At 38.6% G+C, this 16,335-nt stretch overlaps 1 protein-coding gene across 1 annotated transcript; it reads right to left on the bottom strand.

The window, feature by feature from the left end:
• Positions 1-14,167: 14,167 nt before the first annotated feature.
• Positions 14,168-16,091, bottom strand: LOC113305187 (NAC domain-containing protein 7-like). Its single transcript, XM_026554276.1, has 4 exons — positions 16,045-16,091; positions 15,715-15,914; positions 15,306-15,574; positions 14,168-15,211 (listed from the first exon to the last, which is right to left on the bottom strand). The coding sequence occupies exons 1-4, from the start codon at positions 16,089-16,091 to the stop codon at positions 14,402-14,404; spliced, it is 1,326 nt and encodes a 441-aa protein (XP_026410061.1). The 3' UTR covers positions 14,168-14,401.
• Between the last annotated feature and the right edge of the window lie 244 nt (positions 16,092-16,335).

Below are 16,335 nucleotides of genomic sequence, written 5' to 3'. Positions count from 1 at the left end.
CACCGTGGCCGAATTAGAGTTTTGGCACCGTGGCCAAGAGTTGGCACCGTAGCCAAGAGATTTCCACAAGTCGTTTGGTGGCAAGTTTGTACGACAGAGATTTGCATCTCAGAGGGAATGGTAGCTGTTGATTGTTGCAACCCTCCGTTTGGCGGCCAGCGGCATGGAGGCATGGCCGGCATGGCTTTGGCGTGGCCAAATTAGGGTTTTGGCACCGTGGCCAAATTAGGGTTTTGGCACCGTGGCCATGAAATTGCCACAAGTCGTTTGGTGGAAAGTTTGTACGGTTGAGATTTGCATCTCAGAGGGAAGGGTAGCCGTTGGTTATTGCAACCCTCTGTTTGGCAGCCAGCGGCATGGAGGCATGGCCGGCATGGTTTAGGCGCGACCAAGCTAGGATTTTGGCATAGTTTTAGGCGCGAAATTAGGGTTTTGGCATAGTTTAGGCGCGACCAAAATTAGCGCTTGGCATTGGGACAAAAGTTGCCACTCTTTTGGTGGCGAACTTGGACGACTGAGATTTGCATCTCAGAAGGAAGGGTGTCCGTTGATTGTTGCAACCCTTCGTTTGGCAGCCAGCGTCATGGAGGCATGGCCGACATGGATTTGGCGTGGTTTAGGCGCGACCAAGCTAGGATTTTGGCATAGTTTTAGGCGCGGCCAAAATTAGGGTTTTTGCATAGTTTAGGAGCGACCAAAATTAGGGCTTGGCATTGGGCCAAAAGTTGCCACGCGTTTGGTAGCGAACTTCAACGGCTGAGATTTGCATCTCAGAAGGAAGGGTGGCCGTTGATTGTTGCAACCCTTCGTTTAGCAGCCAACGACATGGAGGCATGGCCGGCGTGGCTTTCGCATGTTTTAGGCGCGACTAAGCTAGGATTTTGGCATATTTTTAGGCGCGACCAAAATTAGGGTTTTGGCATAGTTTAAGAGGGGAGAAAATTAGGGCTTGGCATTGGGCCAAAAGTTGCCACGCGTTTGGTGGAGAATTTGGATGGCTGAGATTTGCATCTCATAAGGAAGGGTGGTCGTTGATTGCTGTAACTCTTCGTTTGGCATCCAGCGGCATGGAGGCATGGCCGACATAGCTTTTGTGCGGAGGTATGGCTGGCATGGCATGCCATTGGCACTATGGTGCGGCTGGCATTGTTGGTATTCCTTTGGCGCCGAGATGTAGCTGGCAAGGCATGCCATTGACACGGTGGTGCGGCTGGCATGGTTGGCATGCCTTTGGCGTAGAAATGTGGCTGGCATGGCATGCCATTGGAACGGTGGTGCGGCTGGCATGGTTGGCATGCCTTTGGCGCTGAGATGTGGCTGGCATGGCATGCCATTGGCACGGTGGTGCGGCTGGCATGGTTGGATTTGGCGCGGAGATGTGGCTGGCATGGCATGCCATTGGCACTATGGTGCGGCTGGCATGGTTGGTATGCCTTTGACGCGGAGATGTGGTTGGCATGGCATGCCATTGGCACGGTGGTGCGGCTGGCATGGTTGGCATGCTTTTGGCGCGGAGATGTGGCTGGCATGGCATGCCATTGGCACGGTGGTGCGGCTGGCATGGTTGGCATGCCTTCGGCGCGAAGATATGGCTATTAGGGTTTAGCTTGTTAAAACCCTAGTTTAAAATATGTGGCACGCATGATTGGCACGTTTGGCTAGCATGCGCTGCTGTCATGTGCAAAGATGATTCCAGTCAGTACCTAGGGATCTGCCATGGAGCATGGCATATAAAAAAGGTACCCCGGTAATTTTACACAGACATGTTGAATGGTTCAATAAATGTGCTAGTGGCGACATTATTACTCAAGTGTGACGTCACTGTCTAACTATGGTTTTACGATTTTAACCCTAAGCTAAAAACCACCATCAACAGTCCCCAAGTATTTCAACCTGCTTACATTTGAAGACCAAATGATAACTAAGATGCACTGGTTAACTTAGTATATGTGCAGTTTCCATAACTATTGGATAATGTACTGATATGAAGAGTAAACTATATGTGTGAAATTGGAGTATCTTTGTAATTGCAAATTAGATGATGGAGATTCTTCAGTTAATTTGACTTTGCTTTCTGAAATATGTTATTTCTGCATGCTTCCAAAAGAGGTGTAAAAGGCCCTAGTGGCAACAAAGAAAAAGAAGGTAAGATTCAGCTTCTTGTGTACATTTTGTGACTCTTACTAAGCTATTGCTCCCCTTGCATGGAATGAATTAGAGACATGTAATTATGATGCGGACTGTAAAATAGGTTGAATCCTATATCCAGTGAAAGCCAGTTACAATGAATGGCTAGAAGCTTTCATCACTTCATTACAATTTTCAGATATGCAGTTAAAAATTAAGTGATTGCTGCTACATCTGTAGTGTTCTACATCTGCTACTATGCTTCACAACATAAGTTGATTAGAAAATAAGGTAGAGATTTAGAGATTTACCTTAGAAGTTCTGTTTATTCTGAAACTCAAATTGATTTTCCTGCTTTACAGTACTCCTGCTTTGAGAATTTGATTTGATATTTTTCAGATCTGAATTTCAAGTGGAGATTTGATGAACTTTATCTTATTGATTTTTTCAGATGGAGTACTTATCATGCGTACATACAAATCACCTGAAGTTATGAGTGAATAGAGATCTCAGATTGATTCACCTGAAGCTTACAGTAAAGAGAGATTTTAATTTGATTTTAGAACCTTGTTTCTGTAGAAATCTAACTTGAAGTTTATGAGTGAAGAGAAATCTCTGATTAAATTTATTGAGTTTACAGTAAATAGAGATCTCAATTTGATTCTGGAAACTCTGGTGGAAGATGGAGGTGATTTCCTATGATCGTTTCATGCTTGAAAGCATGATCCGAGGTGGAGAATTGTGGGATTAATTCGGTGGTTAAATTTTGACTTTGGTCTTGTGCAAAGCTTGTTCCTAAAGTTTAGGAATTTAGGGGCCAAGTTAGGGAAACTTGTTTACAAAGTAATTTTCTTAAGGGCCAAGTTTTTCCCTCTATATAAAGGACTAGAATCGTAGGTTTGTAAATAATCCAACCTAAAAGAATGGTAAATCCTTGTACTTAGGATTTTGGTCTCTTTGTTAGGAGGATTGTGTACTACCGTGAAAGTCAAAATCGGTGTGATAGAAAAACTTGTAGAGAGAGGATTTTGGTGTTCTAGTGTTTAGGGTTTGGGGCTTTTCCTTAAACCTATTTCTAGTAATTCCATGTTTCTCCTATGTTACTAGCAGCGGTGAAGACGGTGTAGAAGAGAAGGCATGAGGCTGGTTTAAGGAATGGTTAGAGAATTGGTTTCTTTGGTTTCTTCGATGGTGTTCACGGGTATGTCTTATTAACTCTTTGGGTCTTGTCTTGAGTTGTGAAAAGAGCATGTAATGGTCTTGATTTAATGGAGGTTTTTCTGATGCGGTTGGCCGTAGATATAACTTGTAAAGGTGAACCACGTATATCTTGTGTTGTGGTTGTGTGTGTTTGTTTATCTTCTATCTGTTTCTTATTATTTTTCCAATGTTTGGTCCAAATCACCAATTGCCCTTTATGATCCTGATTTCCGCTGCGCTCGGGGTGTCAATTTTCCCAACAACTCCGTATTTACATGATTTTCATATAATCCTATAATTTTTATCAACTAAATCCAGTCCAGGTTCAGCAATAAGATCATCAAGTAACGTTAGATTAAAATCACCGGGTACTGCAAATACGTCACTTACACCAATTTGTACTAAACGTCTTGCTAAATATCTCCTAAAGTTGCTGCAGCTGAAGATATTGGTGTTACCGGTGTTGTACTCTTGCTGGATGATACATGATTTGTAGCCAAAGAACCCACGTCTCCATTTGTTGGTTTGGATGTATTAAGAGAACCAACTTTGAAATCCATTTTCTAAGAAATAACGATTGAGAAGTATGAGAAATGGGTTTTAATGGAGAGTGGATCAGATGAATATTTTGTAAGAAGGAGAGAAATGATAGAAGGATATTTATGGTGGAAGGAGAGACCCAACTAGCTGATCATGCAGCAGTGCTCGGTTTTTTCGAAACCCAACTAACGTGGCTTGCATGCATGATTGAAGTTAACAGTCTCACCATGCCCAATGTGTTACAGGTTTACTGATTTTTCTTTTCTCATTAAAATAATATCTCGTGCAAAACCTGGATTTAATTGTCTAGTTGTGTTTACAGGTTGGACCGTTGGACTTTCTAAGGCTACAAGAAAAAATGGAAGAAAAATAAAATATATACCATCTCCTTTCCAATAGAAGAAAATAAATAAATGTTGTGAAGCATATCTCGACTAGTTATTCGGTGCATGTGAAATTAGTAATACCCATCGAAGAATCTAACTAAGCAAATCAAATATAATAAGGGAAATATGCATTGCTAGTAACATGGCACGAGACATGCATGATGATGCATACGTATGTAGCATAATGCACATACAATACATAAACAAGTCTTGAGACTTCCATATCCGATGGTGGGCAACTACCTCACGACTGACATTTACAGCACTCTCTTTTGGATGATCACTATTCCTACTTCATTAAGAATCCTTGCATGTTGAATTTTGGGAAAGAGTGTACCATGGGAAGCTTATGAATTATGATGATATTAGAGCAACTGCAGTGGACGACTAAGACTATAATTATGGTCCATGGACAAGACGCAACGGGACGGAGTAAAGATTAAAATCTGGACCAAAACCAAATTCAGGACCATATTTGGTCTGGGACCAAGACCAAAACTATATATAGTGGAGCGGATGTATAATCACCATCTGTCATCGGGCGTGTATATAATCTACGCCTGTTGTGAAACGTACGTAAAGTCACCGCCCCATAAAGAGGCGTGTATATAAGTTACGCCCAGTTCAGGCGTTGCTGAAATATTCGCCCGTTGGGACGTTGATAAAGTTTACGCCCCACGCCAGGCGTTCATAAAATTAACGCCCCATTCAGACGAAGATTATACAAACGCCCCAGCCCGGCGTTGATATTGTTAACGCCCCACGCCAGGCGTTGATATAGTTAACGCCCCAGCCCGACGTTGATATTGTTAACGCCCCACGCCAGGCATATATATAGTTAACGCCCCATCCTGGCGTTGATATAGTTAACGCCCCACTCCAGGCGTTGATATAGTTAACGCCCCATTCCGGCGTTGATATAGTTAACGCCCCTCTCCAGGCGTATATATAGTTAACGCCCCATCCCGGCGTTGATATAGTTAACGCCCCACGCCAGGCGTTTATATAGTTAACGCCCCAAGCTTGAGTTAAAAAAAAAAATTAAAACGTTAGACAAAATTGATTTTGAAATTTTTTTATACCGTTGGTAATTCGAACGTTGAAGAAAATGGAACGTTGGATAATTTGGAACGTTGGAAAGTTTGGAAGACATTTTGGAACGTTGAAAATTTCGGAAGAAACACCTATATATACACATGAGATCCTGTGACATTTTCCTCCAACTAATACTTCAAACTATCTATCACACCAATAAGAGGAAATATTATTTCTGCTTTCAAATCATTTGGAAAATTTTCACGGATTCGCTTACAATGGCACCAAGAGTAGCACGAGGTCCAAATTTTACGACAATCGAAGATGTAACAATGTGTAAAATTCATTTATCTATATCTCAAGATTCTAGTGTTGGAGCTGATCAATCAGAGGCGACGTTGTGGACTCGTATCAAGGATGATATTGAACTTCATTTACCTAATAATCCAGAGCGGTCTTGGAGTTCTTGGCAAAAACGATATCAGGGAATAAGTAAAGATGTGGCGTTATTTTCGGCAAAAGAGGCAGAAGTTGAAGGTGAATATCATACTGGATGGGGTCCTGAAAAGAAGGTAAGCATTCTTGATTTTAATGTACAATTGTTTTCTAATATTTAATAAGTGCCCATGTACTTAAGTGTTTTTAAAAACATTAACAAGTTAAGAAGTTAACAAGAGGTTCAAGGAATGCAACGATGGGAAAAAATTTAAGCACGAAGAGTGCTACCCAGTTGTGTTAGAAAATATAAAATATAATCGACGATCGACTTTTGTATTCGATACGACGCATGATTTGGACACTTATGAGAATAACGAGGAAGATGATGAAGGACCGCAAACAACAACTCAAGGAGAGACCGGTAACGACACAGATGGGGGAGACATAGAGAACACATATCTTCGTAAGATGGGGAAAAAAGCAGCAAAAAGATTGAAGAAAACAGGGAGAGAGAAATCCAGTCACCAAGAGGAATTGATGGGAATAATTATTAAAGAACAACAAAATTTCAATACTCATTACCAAGCACAATCAAGATTCAAGATGGAACAAAGAGCAGCAGAGTTTGCAGCAAAACAAGCTGAACATGCGGCAAAAATAGCCAAGCAAGCTGAAGACGAAGAATTTCGCATCATTATGATGGATCTTGAAAAAATGGAACCTGTACAACAAGAGTACTTCCGACTTCGCAGGGCGGACATAGTTCGGAATAAAAGAAACCAATCTTAACACAAAGGCGGAATAGTTCAAACCTTAATTATTTCTCCTATTTAGTGATTAGTAGTATTATTAGTATTATTATGTTTTAAATTTCTTATTATCTGAACAATTAGCATTATTATTATGTAATTTTTGGATTTTAAATTTACTTCCGTTGATTTGAATTAAATTTCTACTTTTTTGAAACATACGACCTTAATTAAAACTTGAGGATGTTTACATACAAAGAGATAATAGAAAGGAAATGACAAACGACAATTTTTAATTCCCATATTCTGCCCATATATATTCGATCAAGTCATCACGCAAGCGAATATGTGCATCTTTGTTACGCATTGCACGTCGGCGTTGCTGAGCTCTAATTTGGGAAAACTCGTCACTATTGCCTCTTAATATATTAACCGGTGCTGCGTTGCTACGTTGTTCATAAACATGTGGCCAGTCACCGGGTAGACGCTCATCCTCGACTATCATATTATGTAAGATAATACAAGTTTTCATGATATAGGCAAGCACATCTGGATTCCACATTCTTGCAGGTTGTTTGATGATTCCAAATTGTTGTTGAAGTACACCAAATCCCCGTTCAACATCTTTTCTTGCACCCTCTTGCATCGATGAAAATATTTCCTTTTTCCTACCAACCGGATGTTTAATGGCCATAATAATAGTAGGAATCTCTGGGTATATTCCATCACCTAGATAATACGGCATATCATATGAATGTCCGTTCACCTCATAGCTCACCGGCGGTGCTTTTCCTGTTACAAGACTTCGAAAAACATATGAACGGTTCATAACATTAATATCGTTGTTAGAACCGGGCATACCAAAAAAAGCATGCCAAAACCATAGGTCATACGACACCACTGCCTCCAACACGATACTTTCGCTCCCTTTATACGCGGTGTAAGCCCCAGATTCTGCCGACGGACATTTATCCCATTTCCAATGCATGCAATCTAGACTACCCAGCATCCCAGGAAATCCCCGGTCTTTGTTTTGCTTGAGCAACAGTTCAATATCACCAGCCGTTGGTTCACGCAAATATTCTTTCCCATACAATTCACAATCGTCTTACAGAACCTACGAGTAGCTTCCAGCACAGTTGTTTCTCCTATGCGTAAGTACTCGTCTATTGCATCTGCCGCACATCCGTAAGCTAACATTCGTACTGCTGCTGTTACTTTTTGATGAGGGTTTAATCCTAAAACTCCACAAGCATCGGGCTTTTGAACAAAATATCTGTTTGCATTGGTAACACCTTCCACTATCCGGTTAAACAATTGTCGACGCATTCTAAATCTTCTGCGAAAAACATTGGGTGGTTGGTTTGGGTACGGAGAGAAATAGTCGTTCCATAGAAGTTCAGCCCCTGACTCACGATCTCTTGGTATTCTGATACGAGTTTGAGGCCATTTTGAATTTGTAACAAGGACTCCCAAACTAACGGCCATGTTATTTTGCATAATTGCTATTGCATCATCATCCGAGGAATAAAAACTACTATTAGAAGAAGAAGATGAAGAAGAAACAGAAGAGCAATAATGAGCGGTTTTCTCATAGTGTTCCATTACTATATGAAGCAGAAGAGATGTATTGTTATTCATATATTGAGTGATCAGTCTTTAATTTATAACCCATTTTCAAGAGCATTAAAAAAACCAAAAATAGATTTTTTTTGGGTTCACGCAAAGTGTTTTCCAAAAAAGATAAAGTGTTTGTCAGTGACCTGATATGACTATATATATGATTGACTATACTATATATGATATGACTATACTATAAGATAAGAAAAGATAACTCCAAAGACAGGTCATCTAAATAGTCATAACAAATTAACCCTTCATATTATCATTATCCGAAGTGGACGATCTTGGTGCCACAAAAGGCATGTGCGTTCTCGGATTGGTATTGACTGAGGACATTGTTGAAGCTGATCCTTGATTCATACCACTCCAAACTTGTGATGGCAGGGTTTGGGAAAAGGAACCGTATCCAAGAGAGGTTGGACAGTGTGCGGCATACGGAAAAGAGATAGTTGTTGCTGCAAATCAACGTTCGCATTATTTAGCCTTTGTATTTCTGCTTCTTTCGACATATAACGTCCATCCTCTCCTTCGTTTGTTTTAATGTAAATTCGCGAAATTGTTGATTAAAATCAGCATTTTCTTGAAATAATGTGTAAGCTTCATGCTGTCAAGAAAAAATAAAATATATAAGTACAAATATACCAACAAAAATCGAACGTACAATAAAAAGTCGAAAGTACACTTACGTGGGATAATAGATGTGGAGGAGGGATATGTACATGTTCAACAGGTTGTTCAATTGGGACCGTATACAAGTCACCGACATACCCATATGTTTGGGCTTCCCAAATAGGATGAGTCACGTAATCTTTGGAGTTGGTTACCATTGTCCAGTATTGTAAATATATATCATAATCTTTAACAACTTGCACTATCTCTGTTGCATCGACCAAACCTTCTTTTTTTAGGCGTTCGGCTTGAATATTGCCAATATCCCCTATAACTGTGTGTAGTCTTATAGGAACAACGAAAGTACAATGGTTTTGCCGCCAACACCTTTCACCAAGATACATGTTGTGCTGTACAGTTAGAAAGGGAATAAGAATTTAGTAAGTATGTTATATAGAAAAAAAGTATGTTATATAGAAAAAAAGTATGTTATATAATAAAATTTAAAAATTAACTCACAATGCCCATGTAAGAAAATATATATCTCGAGTCTGATATCCGCGTAGCCGTGCATCCCATATCAGATGCAAGAACTTCTCTGTATGATTCCCATGGGCGCCATGTCACTTGTTCAGCAGTAAGCTTACTTAGTAAATCCCTACAACGGAAAATATCATTTGTATTCTTCGGTACATTCCATTTAGAAGATACGGGCCATTTTTGTTCTGTACTCGCCTCTGGGATTTCTGGTCGACATATGCCCAGGTATTCATACCCCCAAAACTACTCCATCAAAATAATTAGCCAATTTAATAACTTAGCAACAAAATAAACAATGAGAGGAAAAATAACTAGATTGAAAGAATACCTCTAATACTTGGAATGGACCACATAGTGCCTTCTGTCTCCTCCCAGATAAACGGAGTGCCGCATACAATTTCGAAAACGCAGCACCACCCCAGTCATACGTGGATACTACATCAAGATTTTCAAAAGCAGCTAACCATCCAGCATCAATATAAGTCTTTGCATTAGAAAATAAAAAATGTCCCAAAACATACATGAAAAAGGCAATTGCTACTCTATGAGCAAGGGTGCTATCATTTTCAGCCGCAACCAACTTGTCTTCGAAGAAATATGACCTTAAATATTTAATTGTAATTGAATTTGAAACGTGTTTTTGGACAGAGCGTGACATCTTGGATATCCGGAAAGATATGCTCACGAAAATGTTCAAATTGGTACTTCCCCGAATCATAAGGAACATCAGGCCCATCACCGATACTCAGTCCAGTCAACATGAGCCAATCTAGGGGGGTGAATCCCATCTCATCAAATGGGAAGTGAAAAGTGTTTGTTGTATCCCAAAACCGCTCAGCAATATAATCAACCATTGAATGGTTGGTTTCGCTACATTGTATGTCCAGTAAATTTTGCCATCCCGCTTTTTCAATAATATATTTAGCTCTAGGACAGTGTTGTGAAATAGTTTGATAGTGATGAATTACCGATGCCAAAGATCCACGATGTTGATACTTCAATTTGTGCTCCCCTGTAAATGTGATGTCCGTAGTAGCGTGCGGTTTATCATCTTGCAGTATAGGAAACCTCCCTAACCGGGGAATATCAACCTCCTTAATTGTACCAGTAGGGATTAAGTTATAATCCTCTTCGGCTACAGATTTTTGTTTCTTGTTCGTCTTCATGCGACCATTGAAACGCGCTGTGAATTTGTTCAACATCTGTGCACACACAATATAGATGCAGTTACATTATTAAAAGACCAACACTCATTAACGAATATTTTTATTAGTCCATCACCATTTATATTCCAAATACTATAAATCCTTAACACAAACCATATCAATTCCAAATTCTATAATTCCAGAAACACAAATTAAATCGTCACCGATGCATTTCGAAAATCATTACAAGATTCCACAACCCAATTTAATCACTTCAAGATTCCATAAAAATCACTAAAAAATCAATTCCATACTCACGCAATTAGCTCTTTTACATATGTAACTCCCAAAATTTACATAACTACAATTTACATAACTAAAATTAATCACCTCAAAATTCAATAAAAAACAATACAAATTCAATTATTGGTAACCATATTCACATACAACATGCAATAATTTACATAACTACAATAATTTACAATAATTTAAAATTAATCCAATAATTTTAAAATTAATCCAATAACTACAATTATTGATAACCATATTCACTAAAATTAATTACCAACAGACAACATGAAGAAAAACAATAAAAGGAAGCTCTCAATTGAAATAGGTTGATTGAAACAGATGAAGGGTGAGAACTATTTCCCACATAATCTACATAACCACAGATTTTTACAATACCCAAAAATTATAAATCTATTCCACCCACAAATTAGATCTTCTATAACTATTTTAAAAAAAAATTTAACCAAATTTACATAAGCATCAAATATGGTTTTTTTTCACATACATATTAATCTCTAAAAAAAACATAAAACACACATACCCAATTAAATTTAACCAATTTCATATTCATATTTGTTCGTTAAAACCCAATTTTAGATAAACTAATTTTAACAAATAAAACCCTAAATAAATTATACAACAATATGGATAAAACAAAAGAGATTAAGAAAAAAAAACATACCTCTTTTGTAACCCGGGTTCATCAAGTATCTCGTTTTTTTCTTTTCTTTTACTGCTCGTTACTATGATGTGTTGGTTTAGAAGCTGTGTTTGTGGGCGGTAGAAACAAAGAGGAGGTAGAAAAGAAAAGAAGAAGACGGAGAAGATTAGGGTAAAGGGAAAGTGAACACGTGGGCTATACGTGGTGGTTAGAGATTGTCTGGGCTTTAATGTCACACGTGCTCGATACGTGTGTTAATAGAAGTCCAACACTATACGTACGCTTGCCATGAGGCGTTGATTCCTTCATTCGCCTGAGTGAAACAAGCGTTGATTATACGTACGCCTGGGAGAAGAGTGAGGCGTTGATTATATGTATGCCTCAAAACAGGCGTTGATTATACGTACGCCTGAAACAGGCGTTGATTATACGTACGCCTCATAACAGGCGTTGATTATACGTACGCTTCATTCAGGCGTTGATTATACGTTCGCCTCAAAACAGGCGTTGATTATACGTTCGCCTGAAACAGGCGTTGATTATACGTACGCCTCAAAACGGGCGTTGATTATACGTACGCTTCATTCAGGCGTTGATTATACGTTCGCCACACCAGGCGTAGATTATACAAACGCCCCTTCTCCGAGCGTGAACTATATGTACGCCCCACAACAAGCGTATTCTTTACCAACGCCCCACAACCAGCGTTAACTATATCTCCGCCCGGCCCAAACGAAGATTATACCAACGCTCCACATGCAAGCGTGGATTATACATCCGCCCGACTAAATATACTCCACTGCCTTAACGTGACATTACAGACTAAACTCAAATTTGATCGTTTGTTTTGGTCCTTGATCTTTGGTTTTGATCGTACCACTGTGGACGCTCTTAGGCATTGAGATCGCTTCGCCAAAGCCGAGGGGAAAACAAGTTGGGCAAAGCCTGGATGAAGAGAAAAGAGTACATCATATGCAACATGATAAATTATGTACATACACAATAACACAGCTGAGATTTTTAAGAAAGAGGCGACTGAAGGAACACAATAGATCATTCAAGTATTGGTGGGGTGATTGACAAGCTAAAGGAGAAATTCGAGTGTCTTAACGATTCTAATTCAATTGACATTAATCCTAAGCATTTTTTAGCTTTTTTTCTTTTTCTTTTTGATCTCTCATTCTTACGCCCTTCGTCCCCATATATTGGCAGAGCTTTGAATTTTTATTGTCCCGTTAGATAGGCAGAGCCCCAATCTTAAGATGACTTTCTCTACGCTAACGGTTGATACACCTTCCATCTCCATTGGTTGCACTTGTCACATATATTCAAGGAATCCAAATTTCTTTTCTTTATTCTAAGAGCATTAATTATGTATAGGTATTAAGGGATTCACATGTATATTATTGTATACACCGTAGTTAATTAGAATCTTATTTCACCGTAGTCAACTCCTTCAACCTGTCTATTATCAAGAACAACCAGTCGATCTTTACACCTTTCGACACTTCCATCAGAATTATATTTAATTCTGTAAACCCATTTACAACCAATAACCTTTTTCCCTGGTGGTAAATCAGTAACGGATAACGTGTCATTCTTATTAAGAGCATCAATTTCTTTATAAATAGCTACACGCCAACATGGAAGTCGTACGACTTTAGCATAGCTGATAGGTTCTTTAAGAGTGGTATTGGCCGCCAAAAGCCGAGTATGACTAGCAGAAAAATGAGCACAAGAAACATAATTAGTTATGGGATAAGGCGTACCTGAAGTTGCTGACGAGTGTGGAGTGGAGGACAATCCTCTTCAACTTATTGCTTATTGTGATTCCGACTGGGCCTCCTGCCTTCTTAGTCATCGTTCCCTTACCGATTATTTCATATTTTTGGGAGGCTCACCTATATCTTGGAAGAAAAAGAAGCGGCATACTGTATCGCGTTCTTCGGCTGAAGCTGAGTACCGTTCTATGGCTCATACTTGTAGTGAGCTTACTTGGCTCAAGGCGTTATTTAAATCTCTTGGTATGTCTCACTCTCAGCCTATGCGTCTTTACTGTGACAGTCAATCCGCGCTTCATATTGCTGCTAATCCTGTTTTTCATGAGCGCACCAAACACATTAAGATTAATTTTCACTATGTACGTGATCAAGTTCAATCTGGTGCTATTATCACTTCTCATGTTCGCACAACGGCTCAACTTGCAGGTATCTTCACCAAAACGCTTGGACGTCCTCAGTTTGAGCTTCTTCACAAGTTGGACAATCGGAATATCCATGCTCCAACTTGAGAGGAGTATTAAAGGATTCACATGTATATTATTGTATATACGGTAGTTAATCAAAATCTTATTTTCTACGAAAGATATTAATTTAACAAAATATTCTCACCATATTTGTAAAGGCGTATTAGGCCTATTTAGACTCTGGGATATCCGGTCTTGTACTCAAGCTTTTTGGAATATACAAAATCTTCATCTACTTACCTTGTCGTTTCAATAGGAAAAGAGATGAGCATTTCCTGAAGAGCTAATAACAAGACTGTTTATTTGTTGAGATCTTTTATTGGTGTATGATGGCGAAAATAAGTAGCTTTGAGGGTTCGTTAGTCGTTAGCGTTTGTTTCTTGGAGTCCCAATTGATAATATGTCCATTTTTATTGAGAAAAAAAAATAATCAAAAGAATAACTTATGATGCACTTTCCTTTACGCAGAAATGATAATAAAATTATTAGAGATTTTGAATCACAAACGCTTAAAAACTTTGAATAATCTAGCATGCCTGGCCAACCCCGGTCAGTTGGACTACTGCAGTGTCTACTAATGGACTCTAAGAAAATGTATTATTTTTAGTCTCGCATGTATTATACACGAAGAAATCATGAGGCAGATTTCTCTATCACCACAAAATATTTGCATCTAAATCTCACCCTTACAGGTTTAATTAATATACGCTCTTACTTGATTGTGACTATATTACGCACATCTAACCCCTAAATTTCAGAAAGAATCATTCATAAAGATCCTGCAGCATGAGGAAAACTGTACGTTTGAATCATCAGTATGGAGGCAACTCTTGCGGATATTCTTGTTTCAATGGAGCATGGCTTGGTACTGAAGCTATGTCACTATACATCTGAGTAAAACCACTGCTGTAATAAGGATTATAATTAGGAACAAGCTTATCAGGCAATGGTGGAAATTCATGACCATATTGGATCCTATCAAAGCCTCCTCCAGCAAAACCACCACCTTGTAATCCATTGTGGTTATCGACTATATTTCTATTTCCCCAGCCATTGTAGAATGAATGAGTGCTTTGTCTGTTCATAGATGATCCTGGATTGAAATGTGTAAAACCAGGGCTATAAGGAAATGCACTCATTGGTGGTTCCAAGGAATCCTTCTGCAAGGATAACATATTTGACGTTGATGACAAACTCGCTATGTCAAAATCGCGAACACTATAATGGTCACTATTCATTATCAAATCGATATCTTGGACGAACTGTTCATTGGTCATGTAATCTTTCTCATGATAATTAACTTCATTATGATTATAATAATGACTATGGTTATAATGAGCTTGACCATTACCTACTTGAGCCATTCCATTTTGCAGTTGACGTTCCTGAACATTATAGACTGCTGCTACTTTTTGATGTCCACGGGAACCTCCTTGAGCAAGTTTATTAGCTGGTAAAGCTTTTACTTTTCGAAGTCCACGAGAATCTACTTGAGCAAGTTCTTTAGCTGGCAATTTTACGGTACTGCTACTTGGTTCTTTACTTCGTTTTCTACCTGATCTTTTACATTTTCGTTCGAGATCTTTGGTATAGTATAATTCATATATAGCTAGTTCTTCAATCTACATGAGAACAAAACAAACCAGTTACTTAATTACACAAACATATATTTTGAAACACCATACGTACAATATTGCATCCAAAATAGATAAATACCAGATTATGGTTTGCTGGTTCATCTTTACTTTTGTCGTTAGAAATCCGATATTCCCACAAATACCAATGTGTTGTTTTATAATAAGGACTTGGGCGAAATACAAAACTACACTTCCTGCCTATTTCAACCCCCTCATGAATGACTGGTTCATCCCGTGTACTATTTTTCCATATTCCGTGCTTCGTATCACGTCTTATTTGTGTCCCGTTAGGATATTTGCGAAACCTTGGTGAGAAGAGGTATACAACTCCTTCCTTTCCATGGGATTCTGAATAATAATAATAAGAAACTTTAGATTAATCCAAGAAAAAGAAACCCTAATTGAGAAAAAGGAAATTTTAAATACTCAGATTCATCCAAGAAAAAAAAACCCTAATTGAGAAAAAGGAAATTTTAAATACTCCAAACCTAAAAGCTGCTGAGGATGACAGTCATCATCGTCATATATGTTCTTTTCAAGAATTAACGGAAAGTGATCTTCAGGCTTATCTAACTTCTTTTGCAAGTAACCAATTAAATGATTTTCTGCCGGTATAAATCTAAAACCAACGGGAGGAGGAGGAAGTTCAGAATAAACACCCCCGCCGCCGCCGTCACCACCACAAACTCTGTAATAATAATCAAAGCAAAAGAATACTCCGGTTTATTAATTATTACTAAAACTAGGGTTTTATTTTATATTAAATTACAATTATAATAAAATATTTCTGTTAAAGCGAATGATAAATATTTCTTTACCTTATCGACGATGACGACTTCAGCTGCTGATATCGACATGATTCCATGATTTCTCGGGATCTTCCTGTTAAGTAAGGTATTCTTTTCGTTGTATGGTATATTCGATTTCCCAATATAGTTATTTATAGTTTATTTAGAATGAGTCGTGCTGTAACGGGTCATCCTCGTGAGAACTCCTATAAGGGTTCACCTTATAGCCGTCGGATAAAACGTCTTAGATGTATTTAGATCTCGAGGTAATATTTAAGATTTTTATTTTTACTTTTTTTATTTTCCGTTCTTTAACATCCC

The sequence above is a fragment of the Papaver somniferum genome, chromosome 8, assembly GCF_003573695.1.
Source record: "Papaver somniferum cultivar HN1 chromosome 8, ASM357369v1, whole genome shotgun sequence".
NCBI classification, from domain to species: Eukaryota; Viridiplantae; Streptophyta; class Magnoliopsida; order Ranunculales; family Papaveraceae; genus Papaver; species Papaver somniferum.
The sequence above is the reverse complement of the archived record's forward strand: the minus strand, read 5'-3'. Positions and strand labels throughout refer to the sequence as shown.